The 22448-nt window shown below is 31.1% G+C and overlaps 1 protein-coding gene across 1 annotated transcript in view; it reads left to right on the plus strand.

The window, feature by feature from the left end:
• The window catches only part of Gyc88E (Guanylyl cyclase at 88E), a 175000-nt gene that overhangs the window by 70494 nt on the left and 82058 nt on the right, over positions 1–22448 (plus strand). The window contains exons 3-4 of the mRNA XM_076396476.1: positions 2136–2417; positions 21104–21309. Of these exons, the coding sequence (XP_076252591.1) occupies positions 2136–2417; positions 21104–21309 (488 nt within the window). The remainder of the gene's footprint in view (positions 1–2135; positions 2418–21103; positions 21310–22448) is intronic.

A 22448-nucleotide genomic window follows, 5' to 3' on the forward strand; every position in this document is an offset into this window, starting at 1 on the left:
TAGTACATCTAATGCATATATTATCAAAGCACATATAACTACAATTAATTATACAGTTATAATTGTTTGTAGGTTAGGGTTGCGCTTTATTATATTTACATTGATTTTTTTTCCATACCATCTAATAGCTAGAGTTCAGGCGGGTTCTTTATGTAGTGGTATCCCTTGGAGACCAAATCCATCTAATTAATAATTATATATCCAATAAAAGTAATATTAGAGAGAATATTTACCTCTTACGCTTAGTTCTTATTTTCTTTGGTACACTGTTTCCTTGTAAAGTCATTTTGATATCGCTGTATTTCTCCTTAGTTTGTTTTGTTGCTACTTTTACACATTGATAAAATTAGATTTAATATCTGCATTCTGGCGAATGCCTTTACTTTACATTTAATTACAAACTTATTTGTGCATACAAAAGTTTCTATAAGTCACTATAAGTACACTTATAGTTATTTCCATTCGTATCACCCTGTCTTGGAAATTTTCGGCATTTAATCACAATCCCATATTCAAAAAGTTTCATTCAAGTGAATAACTGAGCTGTTAATTTCCATTCTTTCTAATATTTTTTCACAATTCCATAATTTGTCAATATCCTCTTCAATGTGCTTGATCGAGTTTATCTAAACCGAAGGTGTTATTAGCCATTCCAGTTTGCAGTATGAAGAATAATATTTCTACAACGAATTATAAATAAATATTAGTAATAATATAACCTTATCAATTTTTATTGCAACGTTTACTTTTTTCCATGAACTTTTGTTGTTTTAGCACTATTTTATTATCATCTTGCTATGAGTGAGCATAGGGTATATTGGCCCCCTTCTGAAATATTCATGTCTCATCAAAATTAACAAATAAAATGAAATAATAAGTCTTCCCGGTTTTAATATATACTTTTAAAAATTGTATTCTTTTAAACGCAATCTTGATTCAACAGCCCCTTCATATAAGGACGGCTTCTTTTCGCTGAATTTAAGGTTATATTTTTTATTTTTTTGAGATATTTCAATGCTCCTATTCATACTAATATTCAGTGCAGCTGCAACACGCTAAAATATTTTCAATAAAAACCGCAGAAATTTATAAAAATAATTAATAGTAAATATAATATAATACAATATGTTCTGTCTGGCTTCGGTATTCTTAATCAAAGTAATAATAACCAGCGATTTGAAATTTATTAAAACAGGTAAAGCGTTAAACAAAGTTTGCCAGCTTATAACCTCCAGTTATTACAATTAATATTTTGAAGCATTTTGCAGACGTTTGACAACCGGACGACTTTGTCTAAAACTAACGGAACTAATCAGATAGCATTCTATCTCTTTTTAAATAGAATAAAGTGAAAATGGAAATATTATCTGACTCCAAAACGAATTTACAATTTTGAACAGGCACATATTGATGACGTGAGTTCACTGCTATTTTGAATAGACTATATGTCGCACATTAATGTCTGGCAGTAATCGCTGATCATGTTTTCGTCCCAAAATCCTTGGTATCGCCTTTCGCTTTTTGCTGTATATTGGTATGTCTAGCTTGGGTCGCGTAAGTTTTGTGGGAATAATCAAGACGTGAAATCAACAAAACCTTGAAACGATACCAGTGCTATTGCTTCAAAATATATCATGATTTTGTCACACTAACTGAGCCTATAATACCTACAGACGCAACAAAAATACTTTAAATCGACTTTGCAACGTGGTCTCTGAACTTTCACACGTTCCGAAGCACAAAAACAATTTCCAAATGATGGTCACCCATCTTGCCACACGGTTTGAAGATTTGTGTTCAGGGTATCATCAAAAACTTCAATAATAGTTCTCATCGGATCGGATACGGAAAAGTTGACCCGAATTTGTAAACTTGTGTAATTATTTCAAGATTACTTGATATAATTTGAGATAACCAACTGTTATTATTTACAATATGATAATTTGTCTTCTTATATAGCATTATTTTTCGCTCATTTTCATCAATAATTCAACTTATTTCGAAAACTGGATAAATCTTGGCATAAATGTGCAGTATTTTTAATTCAGTTGCCCAGTAATCTAAAAAATTAGTTTTACTCTGATGTTAAACGTTTTTGAAACTGTCTGTTTAATATATCCCTTTTTTGTTTTCAGATACTAAAAGTGAGCGAGCGGGACTTCTTCGACAATATGGGCGTGTTCTTCATCAGTTTTGTGAGTCAGTACGGCTACGACAGGGTGTTGTCGGTACTCGGTCGTCATATGCGCGATTTTCTCAACGGTCTGGACAATTTGCACGAGTACCTGAAGTTCTCCTATCCTCGAATGCGAGCGCCCAGTTTTATTTGTGAAAACGAAACGAAACACGGGCTGACCTTACATTATAGGAGTAAAAGACGAGGGTTCGTCTATTATACGATGGGACAGATACGTGAAGTAAGTAAATACCGCCATTATTTTTATTTCAGTATATTTGCTTCATTATATATTATATCGGATCCTGTGAAACTGTAAAACTATAAATTTGCTAATATAAATGTGTTTATGTGATTTTTCTCAGACAATACATCTGCATAAAATTTAAAACTGATGATTCTATAACTGTTGACTATATCAAAAACTACTCGAGCTTGCTGATTCGACCGCCCCACTAACAGGTTCTTTCATATCGAGAGAAATTTCTTCGCATTCTACATCTCACTACCCCTTCTACCCCAGTTTACATTATTGGCAACTACCAACTTAGATAAGGGACTGGAAATATTGGTATAACATTTTCGTCGATCTAATCTCAAGCACTCTAAGTAGGAATTATTATTTGTTTTTTTCACTAATTAATTTGAATGAATCATTATACTGACATATTTAAATTATTTTGCCACTCTTTTATTTGATTATCCACTGTAACTACTGAGTGAGATTTCTTCGCATTCTACATCTCATTACCCTCTCTCCTACAGTTTGTCTTATTGCTTTAGCAACAACCAACTTAAATAAGAGACTGGAAATATTGGTATCACATTTTCGTCGATCTAATCTGAAGCATTCTAAGTAGGCATTATTATTTGTTTTTTTCACTAATTAATTTGAATGAATCATTATACTGATATAAATAATTTATTTTACCACTCTTTTTTATTTGATTATCCACTGTAACTACTGAAGTTTTCATATCACCACTATCAAGTTCTTTTATATCGAGTGAGATTTCTTCACGTTCTACATCTCACTACCCCCTCTACCCCAGTTTACATCATTGCTTTGGCAACTACCAACCTAGATAAGGGACTGGAAATATTGGTATCACATTTTCGTCGATCTAATCTCAAGCATTCTTGTAGGAGTAGCAATTATTATTTGTTTTTTTCACTAATTAATTTGAATGAATCATTATATTGACATAATTAAATTATTTTGCCACTCTTTTTTATTTGATTCTCCACTGTGACTACTGAAGATTTCATATCGATAAAAATTAGATAAATATCATGCGATGGCTAATCAAAATTTTCAAGATTATCTTACAAGACAATCTGTGATAACTGAGAAAATTATGACAATGTTATATTTCCATAAACTATTTTTTCGATAAGGAAATTCGTAGATACTCCATTTATTTATACTGGCAAACCTAATGATTAAAACTTAATGTAATTAATAATTGGTTTATAACGTTTTGCATGCAGTTGATTTTCTAGAAATTCGTTCATTATAGTTGGAGGCTTGATATAGACTTGGTGCCAAATTATCTTGATAGAATATAGGTCTAGGGTTTCCTCAATGTCTTCAATGTCCATTCACTGCTCATGAAGAATTGTTTTGATACTTGATTGATTTTAAATTTAGAGATACAGAGATATTTACTCGCAGAAGTCATTTCCCCATGGTAATCGCCCTTGTAGGAAAACACTAATTCTACATCAGAAATAAAGCCATTCCTGTTTCCAGCATGAAGAACTATAATTCTGCAATGAATTATTAATAAATGTTATGACGAACATAACCTAATTTATAGTTATTCCAACGTTTACCTGTTTCCGTAAACTTTTGTTGTTTTTACATTATATTTATTATCATCTTGCTAGTGACCCAATATATCATTCTGAAAAATTGTTGAAATTTATTAAAACGTCTTTTCAACATTTTTAAAAGTTAAGAAAGCGTTAAAACAACGTTTGCCTGTTTATAACCCGTAATTATAATATTTTGAAAAATTTGGCAAACGTTTTACAAAAGGACGACTTTTACAAGCTCATTAGGTTACACATTCGAACTTATCAAACAGTATTCCATCTCTTTTAAAATAGAATAATATGAGAAGGAAAATATTGTCTGGATATAAAACGAATTTTCAAATATTAATATTGCACATGCACATATTGATAACGTGAGTTCATTGTTGTTTTGGATAGTCTATAGGTAGAAATTGCTCACTCGGAATATTCATTGTAGTACCTGTATTCATTGTAGTGCTGTATGGCACGTAGCGTCATCTTGTTAAAACCTGTCTCTCAAGTATATGTCGTTCGTTTTGATATTAGGAAACTAATTATTGCAGACTTGGTTGGCGCACTGGTCAGGACAGTCCTCCCATTGTTGCGATGGTCACAGATTCGAATCCTGCTGGTGCATTTAGTCTCCAAAAAAAAGAGTGCAAAATCTCACAAGATAAATGATCCCAGTCACACCAGTAACCAGGCTGGGTAAGATCGGATGTCTCCTGGGATGATTTCTAAGTTGATCGCTCGCCAGTAGGAAGGTTTAATGCTGAGGACCGTGGTTCAGAGCCTACGTCAAGCAGTAGGTCAATCCTAGATAAATCCTAGTTGATAAAAAGGTGATCTTAAAATATAAGACAACAAAAATTGTATAGGGATTGCCATTGAAAGTGATGGCTTCGCCAATAGCGTTTGTGACGTTAACATATTCATTAATCGACCAAAATTGATGTCAGTTTAAATATAAGGATAATCAAAGGATACTATCTATAACCACTAACTTCAAATGACCTTGTATAATGACCTTGGTTGAGTTGAGTTGCATATGACGAGAAATTGAGTGCTATGGAGTCAATTAAATAATTTCAAGCATAGCCAGTACTAATCCGTCCCTTATAAGATATTATCTAAGAATAAATACCAAACTTAATATATATATATATATATATATATATATATATATATATATATGTATATAGTCGATCAATATAATAAGCAAATACAAATTAAGGCAGTTTATAGAAAAAAAAACTCGCTTCAATAAACACATTAAGATATTCCGAGAAATTACGTTTCAGTTAATTTTAATCCCAAGAATAAACCTCACGTTAACGATAAACTAACCGCAAAAACAAATAGACTAAACCGTAATATATTCAGGGGAAAATCGAATATTTCACGCTACTTTCACTCTGCGGATAACGAAATAAGTAGCTTAAAGTTCGGGCCTTTGGAAGCTCCAATGGTAATATAATATATTAATCTGAAAAATAAATGAAGTGATCAATTAACGATACCAAGGAGACTCGAGAACCTCTTTTTTGCGTTGTGTAGAAGGAGAGGATTGTGATTTATTAGGGTTTAATATTCGATCGTCGGATATTCTGGATCATTTGTAGTGGTTTATGAAATATAAAAGGTTGTTTTATAGGTGTTACATGAAAATAAATTATCTTTCAAGGGATATGCTATAAAGCTTCTTTCTTTTGAAAGTATATAGGTTAAAAAACAAACAAATTAATGTTTAATACAAAATAAAATGTAATGGCTATCACAAACTTTGAAACGCCTGTGAGGTATAAAATAATTATTATCGAACGCCCTTTTGCCCGTCGATCAAACCGTAATACATATTTATTTCTTAATATACATATTATGATGAAAATGCAGTTTTGTAATGATTACAAGACATCGGTTACTATTCTAATATGAAGGAAAATAGTTTAAATAATAAGTAAAACTATTAAGAATACAACAGCTGAACTGCCAATGCTATAGTAACGATTTAATTATGTTGAGGTCTAGTTGTTGTACTGACTAGGAAAGATGTGTCATATTATTTGAACTTTCCCCAATCCGAGATTGGATCTTTTTGGACTTTTTTGTGTATAGGCTCATTATCATCTCGGAATATAGCAGTGTTTGGCAGCCAGATATATGATAGCCATAGTAAGAACTTCATTAAGGATATCAATATATTCATTTGCAGTAAATTGTCCAGTGATTTAAATGAGGGCAGCAAGGTGAATATCATGATATCGCTGCGCAAATCATAACAGAACTTCCACCATGCTTCACTATAAGAATCAGGTAGTGTGAATCGTTAACCATTCTATAAATGTCAGCTTTATGGGACTAAAGTGATCTGCTGTCACTTTTGTCCCGATAATATCGTATTATCTAGCCATAATCCTTTCTAGTTTTCATTGGTCTTCGTCCCTTAACTCAACAAGATTTCTAAATTGAGCTCTGCGTACTCGTCTCGTTATTTACACGAAAGCAGTGTTGCCAACATGTCACAAAATGCACTATTTTGCATGGTGTTCATTTTGTTTTGTCTATCGTCTGAATATCTTTGTTATTTTCACTGGTTAAGTTACTACTGGACTATTCTACCACATATTACAGTGCACCCGCATTTCAAAACTTTACTTTTCATCTGAGATCAATTAATGTACCCAACATAGAATACTTCGGATCGGATCACATGCACACAGCAATTGAGCATCATCAATGTGCTCTAACAATACCGTTGAATGTCTTGAGTATGACCTATATCTGTTTTCTATCCATATATTATGTTGTTTTACTAACGTGGTGAGATCTCAACTGACACTCTTTATATACATAATGAGAGTACAGACCATGATGATTGTGGAATATTTATAATGTCAGAGTTAGTTAGAAGCGTTGGCAGAATCATTATTCTTGGCCACACATTTTTCTCAACTTTTCACAGGCATGTGTGTAATCAGGCATTCTCGAATTTCGAACTTGCCTCTCTTTGCCATGAAGAACATATTTTGGTGTTGATTTGTATGTAGAAATGTTTATGATCTCTAGTCAAATTTATTATTTTTTATTAACTAAAGGGTACGGTAATAATTATTAGATAGGTCTTCTGTTTGTAAGAGTCGCATTGATTTTCAAACATAGTTTTCCAATAAAATTCGCACTATGCAATAACTACAAAAAGAAAGTGATCTAGGATTTTAAAATTTTGATAATCTGCATTAAATGCTATATTAATCTATTAAATATCAAATTGTACGTAAAATTAGATACAAAATAATATCCCATGGTGTAAAAAGCATATTGCCTTGATGTATCACTACATTTTCTGTATTAAAACATATTTCAAACATATAACAATTGTGATATAGTTAATTCTTTATAATTCTCTTTTTACCAGTATATTATATTCCAGAGAATATTCCAGTTTATATAGCAATTATTTTCATATGTCTTAATAAATTCATCTTTATTCAACAGTTTTCAGTCGACATCAGACATATTCAGTTTGAGCACATTGTCAATTATGATCAATTGTTTATTTGAGTGACAGTATTTAATGTTCAAATATTCTGCATCTAGGACGTTATGAATCCTTTAGATAATTTGTTTGTATTGGCTGTTAGTCAGACTAGCCTTGTAGGAATAATATTATTTATATTTATATTTATTCTGCTTTGTATTATTCCAGACTAACAGTAATGATTTTTAGTTAAAAGGTTAACACTCTTTAATTAACAATTTCCCCGAAAAAATGAAACCTGCATTATATTCTAAATACTAACTTGTAACTCAATTAAAATATCATAAACTAAAATTATACGCACTTGTGGATACAAATTACCCGAACGCTTATGTATAATGAGGAACCAACAACTTTTTGTTTATATGGAGTCATAGTATTATGTAATATTATTGGTGCTTGTACGATCTGATTGCAGGTGAACTGCACATGCACATATTTACTTTCCTTAATTTATATTTTCCAAGCTTGTATCCTATTATTTATATTGTCACTTGCCTGTTGTAATTTTCGTGAGGTTTCTTCACTATTGTCTCCGACAGCTATAATCGCAGTATTTGTAATATTCTCCATTTGTGGTATATCACAAGTGTAAAGTAGATAAAGCATTGACCTCAGTAAATTTCCTTGTGGTGTACCTGCTTTAGCTTCTTTTATTATAAAGTAAGCTTACTTTTGTTTGACTGTAAACATTCTGGATGTAATGTACGATTTTAATAGTTGTATTGTATAGGTGTATAGGTGTGTTGTTTTGGTAATATTTTCTGTAGTTTATGAACAAGGTCTTCATTCCGAACCCTAACGAAGACTTTTGCTACACCTAAAAATATAGCTAAGTATATTTTTTACCTTCGTTGGCTTTTTCAATAACATTTGCTATTCTGTGGACCTGGTCAATTGTTGATTGCTTGTTAATAAACCCAAACTGGTGTATTGGTATCAGTTTTTTTCTCTCTATGAGAAATTAATCCTAATTGATTAAAAAAAATAAAAATTTAATTACAAAAAATCGTTTCTCAAAATTAAATTATATATAATACAAATTATATAAGGTACTATTCTATTACATAACTTCGTCACCTTGATAGCGTAGGAAGAAAAAGCGAAATAAAAATACAATAAATCCGAATATTAATTTCACAAATGTTTCGCAGCCAGAGCCCGCTGTCCCGACAGATGATTCCCATACAAAGCTGATAAAAAAAAACGCCGCTTAATTTCTCTTTTTCTTCTACTTTAACGACAGAAAAGATCGGCTGTTCAACGAATAAGTTTGCGAAAAGAAAAATTAATTTCCATCAGCTTCGACCTTAAATTCGTACTTTTAATTGGATGAAAATCGATTACACAGAAAGAATTTTTGCTTGTACTTTTTTCGCTTTTTAATAAAATAATAATAAAATACAAAACTTTTGAAGGGTGAGGTATGAAAACACAATTTTAAAAATATTAATTAATTGTTAAAAACTGAAGTAACAATTTCTTAGATTGTTAATGAAGGAAAACTATATAGTAAAGATCCTATGGCTATACGATACTAATGTGAACTTGTCCAATCAATAACAGTCGCATGACATAATTCCCCTCACCTGAAGCAGATATGTCATAGTTCAGTTTCACTTGTCACTATGGCAACATAGTTCTCTATTAGTGACCTTCGGAACTGCAATGTTTTTATTTAATCTTCATTCCACTACTAGTGGGCATTTATTAAGTTAGCATTATTCTCCTTTTTCTATGCCCTGATCTTGCTCAATAATTTTTTTTGATGAATCACCCTACGGATCCAGTATATACTGTCAACAGTTCTACTCATATTTCCTTACATTCGTTAATGAAATACTGGAAATACTCTGACCGGTAACTAGACAATACAAATAAACCACTGGGCTTACTCACATCACTTACTTTTGTCTTAAACATGTTTACGTTTAATTAGTTAACAATTAAATAAAAAATTAATTAATAATCAATAAGAACGAATAATAATTGATGTCCTACCATCTACTTAAACTCAGCAAAACTGTAAATATTTTACCACAGGGATATATACCTCTAAGATATTTCAAAATTAATCTAAAGTTAATATTTATCTCCACATCGCTCAGATATGTGCAAATTCAAAAGTTGTGACAGTTGAAACAGTGGTAATTCTCTTGCGAAATCTTCGTCCATATCTACTCACTAAACTTAGTACCTCCAAGTAGTAGATTAGTATCAAATATACAGCGTGATGAACAACATGATAAAATATTTCTGTCTAGACACTATTGCTATGTTGCTAGAATAATATATTAATAGGCCTATTAGAAAGGTATTGGAAAAAGGCAACATTAAAATTATATTCAAACCATATTGGAAGACCCCCAGAAACTCCCTAAGCACAAAGCTAAAAAGGATCTGCTAAAGGTAACGGGCGTGTTCAAAATCATCTGTGAGTATAGGAAACTATACATATAAGAAACTGGAAATATGATAAGTACAACGAGTAGTTAGAGATGGATACACGGTCCAGTAAGCTTTGGCTGAGGACTGAACGGATAGAGGTTACAACGTTCACTTGAATAGTGTCGATGTTTTAGCTACCCCACAAGGCAATTTTATGTAATATAACGCCTGCCATATGCTAGTGACATTATCTGCAGACACGCAACAGTCGGCTGGTTAGGTTATGGCGTCTGTATTTTCGATGCGCATGGAATAATTTTCATTGATTACCTTGAAAAAGGAAGGACCGTCAACAGCGATTATTACATAGCGTTATTGGACCGTTTGAAGGACGAAATTGCCGAAGTACGGTCGCATTTGAAGAAAAAGAAAGTGCTGCTACACCAAGACAATGCACCAGTGAGTGAAAACGATGGCAAATATCCATGAATTGGGATTTGGATAAAAGGCATCATAACAATAGGATGCGTACTGTACGGGAAAATATCGACATAATCGCTTTATTGAAAATTTACAAATTGATAATGCGGCGGTAGTGTAGTGTAGGTGTTAGCTGTTGAAATTTAATGAAACACCTAAATATTGAGAAAGAAAAATATATAAAGGAAAAAAGGTCAAGAGAGTTTCAAAAAACAAACAACCAATGAACAATTAAGTACCAGCATGGCAAGTAGAAGATATCAACATAACGAGATTAGCAAAATATAGACCAAGTAACTAGTTTATAGAGGAGATATAGCAAAGAAATTATCCTAGAAGAAGATATTAGGATAGCTGTAATCAGAACTAGATAGATGAGGCAAGAAATCGAAAGAACGGATACCATTTTGTATTACATTTTATATAATACAAGGTAGTTTAGAAAGAAATGCATTTTTGGAAATTGTAAGAAAAATAAATTATTAAATTCGTTTTAAGCGTTAAAGGCGTTTTATTATTTTCCATGAAATTTAATAAAATATAATTATATATTTGAAAATGAAATGAACCTATATATAAAACTATGGCGTCCTATACGATTAACATACTCAAAATTCAGACCTTCTTTTGTTTCAACAACAATATTTATGATATTCCATTATTACAATCTGATGCTTCGTTTATTTCGGTTCAAAAGTGTCAAATATTTTTCGACTTCTTATTTTTTCATTCCATCTTTCGCGATTTATTTACTTTTGCTGATTGTCTCCTGCCAGATCTCTAAATTTTTTTCCAGAGCGCTCGAATTTCTCGGTTGGATATACGACAAAATAAAATGCGAAATAGGAAAAACAGAGTATAGTCAATTCAACATAGCAGTGTAGCCACGTGATCTCTCAAAACCTCGCAATGTTACCGCAGCAACTCTGAGTTTTTCGAAGGTCTAATCCACCTAATTAACAACTATATATCTGAGTAATGTATTTTACATTCATTAGAGAGCATATTTACCTTTTAAGGTTAGTACTTGTTTCCATCGATGCAATATTTGCTTTTAAAGTCTTTTGATATTATTATATTTTTCATTAGTTTGTTCTGCTACTATCTATATACATCTCTCTTGATAAAACTACTTTTAATCACTCCATTTTCCATAATGCATTTGCCCTATCCGCCAAACAGTTAGTATTATTTCTGTCGTCATACATTTTAACCAAACATTAATGTATATTCTGAACAATAACATACTACAAGCTCATAAAGCTTTCACACTCTATTATACAATGTCCTACAGTTAAAGTATATCAATTATATTTTTCACCCTGTCTTGGTAATTGTCAGAATTGAATCATAAATCAACATTCATAAAGTTTTATACAATCACTTACATTTTCAGAAACACTAATCAAGTTTGTGTGTTTATTTCCAATCTATCAAAAACTTGCTCCCGATTCCACCATTTGTCAATTTCTTCTTCAATGTGTCTGATCGAGCTCATCCAAACCGTGACAGTTCTGGTCTGAATATCCCCATCGACTTGAATATCTATTGTAATAATTCTTTGCAATACCCCATATCAACTCAGTTGGATTAAATATGCAGTGATAGGCAGGAAGACGTATTTTGTGGCCGCAGCAATCTGATCTACCTTATATATATATATTTTTTTTTAAGCTTATTTATAAAAAAGTAAATTACATAAAATGCACTTAAATATTTCATTTATATTTACCGAAGTAACAATTTAAAATAGTTTATTCTATAACATGGTTTCTTCAAAATTTATTTTATATACTTTAAGCCATTCCTTAATTGCAGCCTTTGTTGATGCACTTGTTGGCATCTTCACCACCAGTGTTCTATGATATGGTGGTATAATAATATAGTTGTTTAACATAAGTTCTTTATAAACTGATTTTTCAAACCACTGTAAAAACAAGTTATGGTTAATTTCTCCATGGTAGTCATCCTTGGACTTAAAGGAAATTACTAATTCTGCACCAGGAAATAAACGATTCCTATTTCCATCATGAAGAACCTTATGTCTGCAATGAATTATTAATAAATATTATGACTAACAAAACCTAATCGGTAGTTATTCCATTATTTACCTTCTTCCATAAACTTTTGTTGTTTTTACACTATATTTATTATCATCTTGCCATGAGTGACCCAACGTACTATTCTGAAATATCCATGTCTCATCTAAATATACAAATTGAATAATTTTTCTTTGATTTTGTTGTATGTTTTTAAAATTTGTACTCTTTTAAAATCAATATCTGAAAGTTCCATTAACTCCCATCATAGGTTATCTTTACATCACTTAAATACTATATTATCCAACAGTACATGAAGGTATGTTCTACTACCCTCAAATAGCTACATATTTTTTGGTGTTTTATGGATACTTTTCAGATTAACAATTTTCTCTGAAACAATTGTATTAAATTATGTTTCGATTGAAAAACTACTTACTGTTTTCATACAATTCGAAAGACGGTTTGTTTTTGGTGAATTTAAGGCTTAAAACAATATTTATCGGTTTATAACCCGTAATAATACTATTTTCAAGAATTTTTCAGACATTTGACAAACGGACAACATTTACAGGCTCATTTGGTTACATGCTGGAGCATCTCACACAGTATTCCATCTCTTTTTAAATAGAATAAAATGAGAAGGAAAATATTGTTTGACTATAAAGGAATTTACAACTTTCGACAGGCAAATATTAATGACTAGCGTCACTACTATTTTGAATAGGCTCTGTATTCTATATTTCGCGCATACTACTTCTATATTTTAACGTTTTTCTTAATAATCTATTTCAAACTCACTTTTCTTCACACATATCAAAACATCAAGAAAGTAGTATTACCCATCGGCCTATAAACCAAGAATACAAACAGCGTCCTTAAATATACAATACGTAACACCCTGATTATACATCTCTAATGCTTTCTATGCATAAAAACACACAATTAGGTTCGTCCATCGATCGATGGACGAACTTTATTTAATAAATACACTCAGACGTCCTTACAACAGCAATATTGATGTATTCCATTACTACAACCTGATGCTTCGTTTATTCCAGTTCAAAAGTGACAAATAGTTTTTGACTTCTTATCCTTTTCATTCCATCTTTCGCGATTTATTTACTTTTGATGACTGTCTCCGGCCAGATCTCTAAATTTTTTTCCGGAGCCCTCGAGTTTCTCGGTCGGATATACGAGAATATACGAAATAAAAAAAAACAAAGTAGATTCAGTTTTCTTGCGTCGTAAATTTGCGGGGGGAAATCACAGGTAATTTGTCGTCTTCGCCGGTATGGCGTCGGGGCGGAGGGACACACATACATAAAAAATTAACCTGAGGAGAAACTTTCCATATTAAATAAGGAACGGAGAGTCGGAATGGAATTTCGTCAAACGACATCTTCTAAAAATCGAAAAATAAAATTGGTTTTTTACTGCTCGCCCTGGATGTAGCCGAATTTATGGTTTAGAACTTCTTTTATTATATATAAATCAGGTGTGTGTGGGTTGTCTTTACGATATTTTCAATTTCATCATGTAATTTTTTTTTGGTAGGTACCGCTATATGTGTAAAAATTTACAATAATTACATGAAATATAAAATGACACCCTCTGATCTAAATTAGACCAAATTGTATTAAATTAATCATGTTTTTCTCATAATAGAGTAAAAGGACTAATTTAAAAATTATGTTACTAAAACTTGTTTTTGCAGTATTTTCAATGTAAGATTAGAAATGTATTTGATACATAACATTAATTAAAACAATAAAAATCGTTATATTAAAACATATTAAAATATCTCAAGAACTAACATTTTTTAAATTGCTTAATTAAATCTAATTTCTTTCTAATTTCGTTAACTTTCATTATTTAACTGAGCATTATAACAAATCATCATAAGTAAGATTATTTTCAGAACTATAACAACTTCAGAGCATCATATATAACTATATATGATCATTCTTTACTTTTGTGTTATCAAAATAATCACGGAATAATAAATTAATTAATTAGTATAATAATAAAAAGTTATACATGTTTTATATTAAAACAGAGAATATATGAACGAAATAATTTTGAAATTGATATTTGACTCTAGTATGTATATGAAAAGAATTACAAACACAACAGGAAATTTATTTTGTACAATTTGGAAATGCATATTTAACAAACATATTTATATTCATTAAACAAACTGCAGGTTCTCCAAAACTTAGGTATATAAAGTATAAAGTATTTCTTGATATAATGTCCAGGTTTTTCATTTTATATTTTAACTATTTCTGAAAGTGTCTTCATTAATCTAGTCTATAAATTAAAAGGTCAAGTAAATTTTTAATACTTTTTTTTATTTTAATTGATTTTTGACAAGCCTTCATCATTATAAATAAAACTTTTGTCGTGTTAATCATAATATTGTTATCATATTGCTAAATCAATATCGAAATGGTGTGGAGCTGGGATTAACATCAGCTTCTTGTAATAAAAAATAATTGAGTTCGTTAGTTACCTCCAAACTAACTAATAGTAAAAGGCCGTAAGAGTAGAACTGTTTTATGGAGGAATACTTTGAAGAAGAAATAATTGTTAATCAAGACAACGCAATCCAAACAACACTCAACTTTCTGAAAATCAGTGAACTAAAGTAGGAATTATTGTAGATTCTCCCCACTCATCAGATATAACTCCGCCAAAGTTTTAATCGCTGACACACTAAATATTATCTTCTGTATTGTAAATACCAATTAACATCTTTAATGTGTAGCTTAAATTAAAATCTAAACATCCAAATATTCAAAAGAGCTATGTTTTTAACCGGACATTACATAAACGGTAAATACCTTCATTATATATAGTAAAATTATTTTCACACATATATTCAGTTTTCCATTGCTATTTTTTTTGAACAATTTCTTGCTAAATTATTGGAGATTTTTAATTTTACGATTTAGCTCATCCTAGAAAATGGCCACATATTTGTCTATATATTATAATGTCAACTGAATTTCAGAATCTTCTTTTGTTGTTGTATTTTAAATTGAGTTCTTATTTGAGCTTTTTAAGTTATTTTCAAAACCATCGCTTCTTCATTTAATATTATCCTGTTTCATTTTTAGATAAGGGTAGAAGTTAACCAAAAATCAACGTTTAAATTCAATTGAAACAGATAGATAAACAAAAGACATGTTTGTTATATACTCATTATATAGTTATATCAACTTAGTTCAACACTTAGTGTTGTCACGTGTTTTGATCATAAGATCAGACTTTAAAATAACACTATTATTTACAATCATGATTCCAAATCAAGATGGGGATGGCATCAAGATAGCAGTGCGACTATAAATTAAATTGCAAATAACCAAGAGGGTATAGAATCAGTTTTTTGCAATGCAAAATAAAGTTGATTAATAGCTCGGGGATTAGTTGATTGTGGAAGGACGTGGGAGTAGACCTGTTCTATAGAAAAAAATAAAGAAGAAATAATTGTTAATCAAGACAATGCATTCCAAATAGCTCAAAAAGCTAGATAAGAATCAAGAAATTAAAATAGTAATTCATGTTCATTCACACCATTTGCCAGATTTAGCTACTTCTGACTTTTGATTGTTGAGTTATTATTATTACTAAATGGCATTTATGGATAGAATAGCTGTGAAAGGCTGTCGAATCTTTTTCAGATTTTCAGGATTCATTAAGAATGGAATATATAAATTGGAATATTACTGATATAAGTATATTAAAGCCCTGTAAGATAAAATCAAATAATAAATACACACATTAAATATAATTTTCTGTTTTGCAAATACCAATTAACTTCTTTAATGTGTAGGTTAAATTAAAATGTAAACATCCAAATGTTCAAAATAGCTATATTTTGAACATCATACACAGTAAAATTCTCCGACATATATTCAGTTCCATATAACCGCGGCATTTAAAACACCTTTCCTTTAGTAGCTTAATATGACCTTGCCCGGGGTACAGTTTTTAACTCAAAACACATTGATCTAATTTCTCTTTGGTTCCTTTATTAAAGATTAAGAAAACTGTAAAAATAAACATTTATCACGCGAAAGAAATAAACAAATTTCGCGCCTGTCGTTCTGAAGCCGTCTTCATTGCCGAGACGTCAACCTACCCCCTCCCCGGCTTCCTTTCTCTTTCCTTAATAACCTGAAACTTCACTTAAATCCACGGACTGTTTTCATTTTGAAATTTTCCGTCAAATATAAAAAGGGAAAAGGGCAATTTTGCGAAAGAACGAAACAAAGCTTTGTCCGTTTTCCCTTTTTATCACCGCATATCATAAAAAGTTCTTTTATTTATTATTTCTGCTTTCTCCGGCAGCCCTCGCTGCTAAACCGGTTAGGAAGTACTTTTATTGCGATGAAGATAACGAACCGACAAATGGACAGGCATTTTCTGGTAAAATATATAATTACAATTAAATTTATTTATTATGATTAATATCTGACACCGCTGGAGACTGTCTTATAAAATAATTAGTGGGGAATTATAATAAAAATATTGAAATGCCAACTTAATACAAGCGTGTTGCTTAATCAGTTTATTGTTTGGCACATAGATTATTGAAAGACCCATATGATTTCTAGCTATTACTAATCAACAAAAGTGTCAGTTTCATATAAATTCGAGTACTAGATGTAATTACTTTTTAGTTTTTGTAAATGTATCGTTAGTCATAAGTATTTAATGTTGTTGATAAATACATCAATTTATACTACTGACATTATCGTCAAAAGTAGTTTTTGCGTTTTGCGTAGGCAAGTAAAAATGTGCATTTGCTTCACACATTACATTTCGTGTTTCATCAAAAGAAAAAAGCTGCCGAAAATCATACGGTAAACACGCTCTAACTATAAGAATATATGAAAGCTTTTTTCAACAATTTATAAGTTCAAGACAAGGAACGTCTAGGTATGCTGAAAACGTTTAAGATATAGAATTGTAGGTGTTTTTGAATGGAGACCTAACAAAAACTCAAGAACAGTTGGCAAAAATAGATGAGTTTGAGGCAAGTCGCAATTTGAGAACGATTGCAAGCGATGAAAAAGATCCAGACGATGGAAAGATGAGCGCCACATGAATTGAATGACAGGCAATGACATCATCGATTATCAGTGACATGCTGCTCCAAATATATGAAAGAATGTTAATTCTACATGTAATTCCAACCGGTACTGAAAAATGTATTTATTTTGTCATCAAATCGCTATAATCACAAGACTATACTACGTATTCGGTAAGATCAGTTTGGTTTCATATATTATGAACTAATTATATCTGAAAAGCAGTTAAAAATGATCGTTACCAACAACAAAAATTAATTTGAACTGCACATTAGTCGAAATATGCCCGCAAAATGGTAACACATCAGATTATTAAAATAAGCTTCATAGAATAAAACCAATCAAATAAATGTTGAAATTACTTTGATGGGAAGTCCTATCGCATTTATCATACTCTCCAGACCTAGCTTCATTCGACTACCATCTTTGCGCCCTTCGTCGATTTTGAAGAAGTTAAAAAACGGCTCGACCAATGAAGGAATATCTTTCTCCTCGAAGGAGAAACTGTTCTTTTGAAATGGCACCCATGAATTTCCTGAGAGGTAGGCTAGATATATATCAAATATCTAATAATTTGATTAAATAAAGTTTACACCAATTTTTCGAAATAACCACCTGCGATTGTGTTGATTCGGCGCTCTAAGGTAGGTTTTTTTTCATCGAACTGGCAAGCTTTTTAACAGCGCGATCTGCAGATATTATAACTAGCGAGCTATGAAATGCAACAACGCATGTTATGCATGTACTGAATTAGTTTATAGCTAAATTAGTATGCCATCCTATGTTGTTAATCTTACGAGATATCGCTCAATTTATGATCTTGTAAAATGAGATCGAGGTTCCTCGAAATCTTGGGATTGCATTCCCTAGTGAGGGATTTCCTACTTTGGAACGCGGATGGGATATTGCCATAGGCTATTTGGAGAAAATTAAAATTATTAATACCAAATATTGTATATGACAGTATTGTACCAAATTAAGTCAGTGGAAACAATGTTTAAATTAATTCAGAACAGAATTACAGTCCCCAGATCTGAGAAACAAAACTGTATTTTATAATACAGTCCTCAAAAAGACTCTCCAACGAGAGATGCACAGTAAAGTTCTACAAATAGAGATCCAAAAATTAGAGTCTGTTTGATTACTTTTGAATGAGTATGAAAATATAGAAATTCTGATTTAAAAATATTGTTTTCAAATAAAAGGGAGGACTATTCAGTGATAAACAAAGAATAAAATCTTTGAACAGACGCAAGCAAATGAGTTAAAATATCTTAGCAGTAACTTCGATAGTATTTTTGTGATCAACAATTAAGTTTTCCGATAATAACACACAAAAATGATAAAGCCGGCTTGGTGGCGTAGTGATAAAGATGACAGGACGGTCCACCTACTGTTGCGATAGTCGCGGGTTTGAATCCTGCGGGGGCATGGCCTAAAATATATGTTTGTGATTGTTTAATATTTGTGATTGTCCTAGGCAAGATTGCAAAATCCGTCGAGGAAAATAATTCGGTAAAACAACAATTCATTCGGTAAAATATTAATTAATTTTTACATATAATCTATTCTTTTTTTTTTTGTTATTTTGAAAATGTTTATTATAAAGAGATCAGAGCTGCCAATACAACATATCTAGAAGGCTAAATGATATTAAATTGATATTATTTTCCTAAAGCAGTACTTCGATAGCTCACGAATGTTTACGGGCTGGAGCGATTTAAATCAAGAAATCTATATTTCAGATTATTGGCTTACAGAACATGATATTTTTCAATAACGAGCGTAATCTTTGAGTTGATTAATATTTTACATATAATCTATTCTACATTTTTTTCATTATTTTGAAAATTTTTTTATAAGGATGTCAGAGCTACCAACATAATATATCTGGAGAGCTAAATGATATGAATGTTTATCTACTGTTGCGATAGTCGCAGGTTCAATTTATGAATGTCATTGTTTAATATTTGTGATTGCCCTAGGCAAGAGTGTAAAATTCGACAGGGAAATGATCCCAGTCACGCCAGTAACCAGGCTGGGTAAGACCGGATGTCTTCTGGGATGATTTCTAAGTTAGTCACTCGCCAGTCGGTAGGCGTAATGCCGAGGACCGTGGTCGGGGCCTACGTTAAACTGTAGAGCCAGTCCAGATAAACCCTATATATATATATATATATATATATATATATATATATATATATATATATGTATATATATTCTGAATATGGATGGATGCTGGAATGGTTATACCTTGTCGGAGTTTCTACTCACGGTAGTAGAAGTACTGTTGCCTTAAATCATTTCAACTACCAAGTCTCCTATTTACCAACTTATAATTTAATATAATTATTTTATTAAAGGAAATACTATTTCAGTTAAATAATTAGATTTGTAATATAAATGAACTGTTGACGAAATCGGTTAATTATTCCAATGGATTAAATAAGCTATGCTTTAATGAATATTGCCAAAACGACTAAAGACCTGTTGAATTTCTGTTTAAACTCAGCTGTCTCAACATCGACATACTCCAATTAACCTGTTATAGGGTCTTGAATATGATAATAATTATTATAGGCCTATTAATTCCTTTTAAAAGATTTTGTATAATTTGAAGCTTCATTGCGAAAAATCGGTACAATGTATTTTATTTAAAGTATTGTCCATTGATAGCCGTTACTTTTTTTCAATCTTTTAGGCAATTTATGGATTCCATCAATTCCAAATTATCCACAAATTGATACATTTTTGGTGTCTTCATAAGGAGTGAATTGGTTAGCAATCAGCTAATACGCCTTAATTGTAGTTGATAGCGATTCCCATTGGTGATTTCATTAGATTTTAGCAGTTCATATACCTCACCAGTCGATAGCTTTGCCCTTGATTTTGATCCGTTTCTTTTTAAATTAAATCGTAATGGATCAACTTTTCATCGCCATTAACAATAGAATGCATGAAACCTTTCCGATTTTTTCGTTGAAGCATCATTTCACATATGACCAAGCGCCTTTCAATATCTCTTGTCATCAATTCATACGTCACAAAATATCAAAGCATTTGGACCCACGTTCCTGAAGCGCTTGAAAATGATTTCTTGTGTTACTCCCAAGAATACCGCATAATTTTTCTTTTTTTCTTTATGGGTTATTATTGAGTAATGCCCTGAAATTCGCGTCTTTGAATTGTTTTGGTTGTCCAGAACTTTGTCTTTGATCTCAAAATTACCACTTTCACATGTTGAAATCGATGGAGCTTAGACATGAACTTCCTACATCATTTGGTGACTCTGAGCCCCCTTTTTCTTCAAATTGAAATAAATAAGTACAAATTCAGACATTTTCAATGCACTGAAAATATCTTTGCTCGCACTTGAAATGACACGAATTTAAAATTAAAGCTTCAGTAATAAATCAGTTACAAATATATTCGATTCAATTTAATACACACTAACACAATCTGTTTTTTAAATCCCTACAAATTAACTTATAGGTCTATAGTATGGGTACTAAGAGTCAAACATCACCCAAACTAGAAAAACAATTAGTTTTTTCCTAATATAATAATTTCTTGCTTGTTACAGGTAGCACGCCATTTTTACCACAAAGAAATGAAGATCGAGCTCGTCAGAGAAGAACTGCTATTCGACATGGTGCACGTGACGTTTCAGTTGACCTTCGACAACAGAGCCTTTACCCTGGCGTCTTTGACGATGACCAGAGAGGAAAAACATCTGCCCATAAGTGCATCAGTTTTATTCGAAATATTTCCGTTTTGTATAGTATTTGGGTAAGCATGAGTATTTATAAAATATATATTTCTTATATTCTACTTTAGCGCTACAACAGTTCTAGTTTTTTCATTTTATTTTAACTCTATACGTATAATAATCTCTTCTCCCGTTCTTTTTTCGCATATCTGTTTCCATTATCTCCTATTTTCCTTTTTCTTACCATCTTCTTGTGTTATTCTAGTTTATGTGATTAATGAAATCAGTTATATTAGGCTATTGCGATCAATAGCTGCAAATAATAAAAAATGAAATGAATAGTAAGTTCTAAAATTTTAAATCTGTCTCAATCTTTTATCATATCATATTTTTTCATTTTGTCATATCTTCTTCTTCGAAATCTTTGGAAAACTTTTGATTTTGATTGAGAGTTTCATACATAATAATAGAGCGTCAGGCAAAATCATATTAATCCTTTCCAAATTTACACTTAGATGGGTGCTTGAATTACTTTAAATCATGAAATTATATTGTTAGAATATAACGTGATTCAATTATATTTTTTGATGGGTATATAGGTGATATACTGTGGTAGCGTCCAATTGTTAATACTTCTATAGAATATTTAGAGGTTTTGAGATATATTTTAGCTCTGTTAATAATTTTATTTTAATTTAATGTTATATTCCATATGATCTCACTTAATACCAACATCTTTACTAGGTTGTGATAAACTATAACCTTGATCATATTTTAGTAACCATCTTGGTAAAATACAAGATAATCTAGTTTTAGTCAGTGATAGCTCGTATTGTTTTCTGTTTCCTAAAGCTGTACTTCAATAGCTCACGAATATTTATGGTTTGAATCGATTTAGATAAAGAATCTAGCCAATGTTTCAGATTACAACATGATATATTTCATTAAAAAGCCTAATATTTGAGTTGATTAATGTCTTACATATAAACAATTCTATTTAATTTTTCATTATTTTGAAAATGTTCATTATAAAGACGTCAAAACTTTCAACACAACATATCTAGAAGGCTAAATGATATGAAATTGATATTGTTTTTCTATTTCCTAAAGCAATGCTTCAATAGCTTACGAATGTTTACGGGTTGAACATAACATGATATTTTTCATAAAAAATCGTAATCTTTGAGTTAATTAATGTTTTACGTATAATCTAATCTAT

Source organism: Rhynchophorus ferrugineus, unplaced genomic scaffold, assembly GCF_030347505.1.
Source record: "Rhynchophorus ferrugineus isolate W39M unplaced genomic scaffold, kcgeb_rfMv2 rfM2, whole genome shotgun sequence".
NCBI lineage: Eukaryota > Metazoa > Arthropoda > Insecta > Coleoptera > Curculionidae > Rhynchophorus > Rhynchophorus ferrugineus.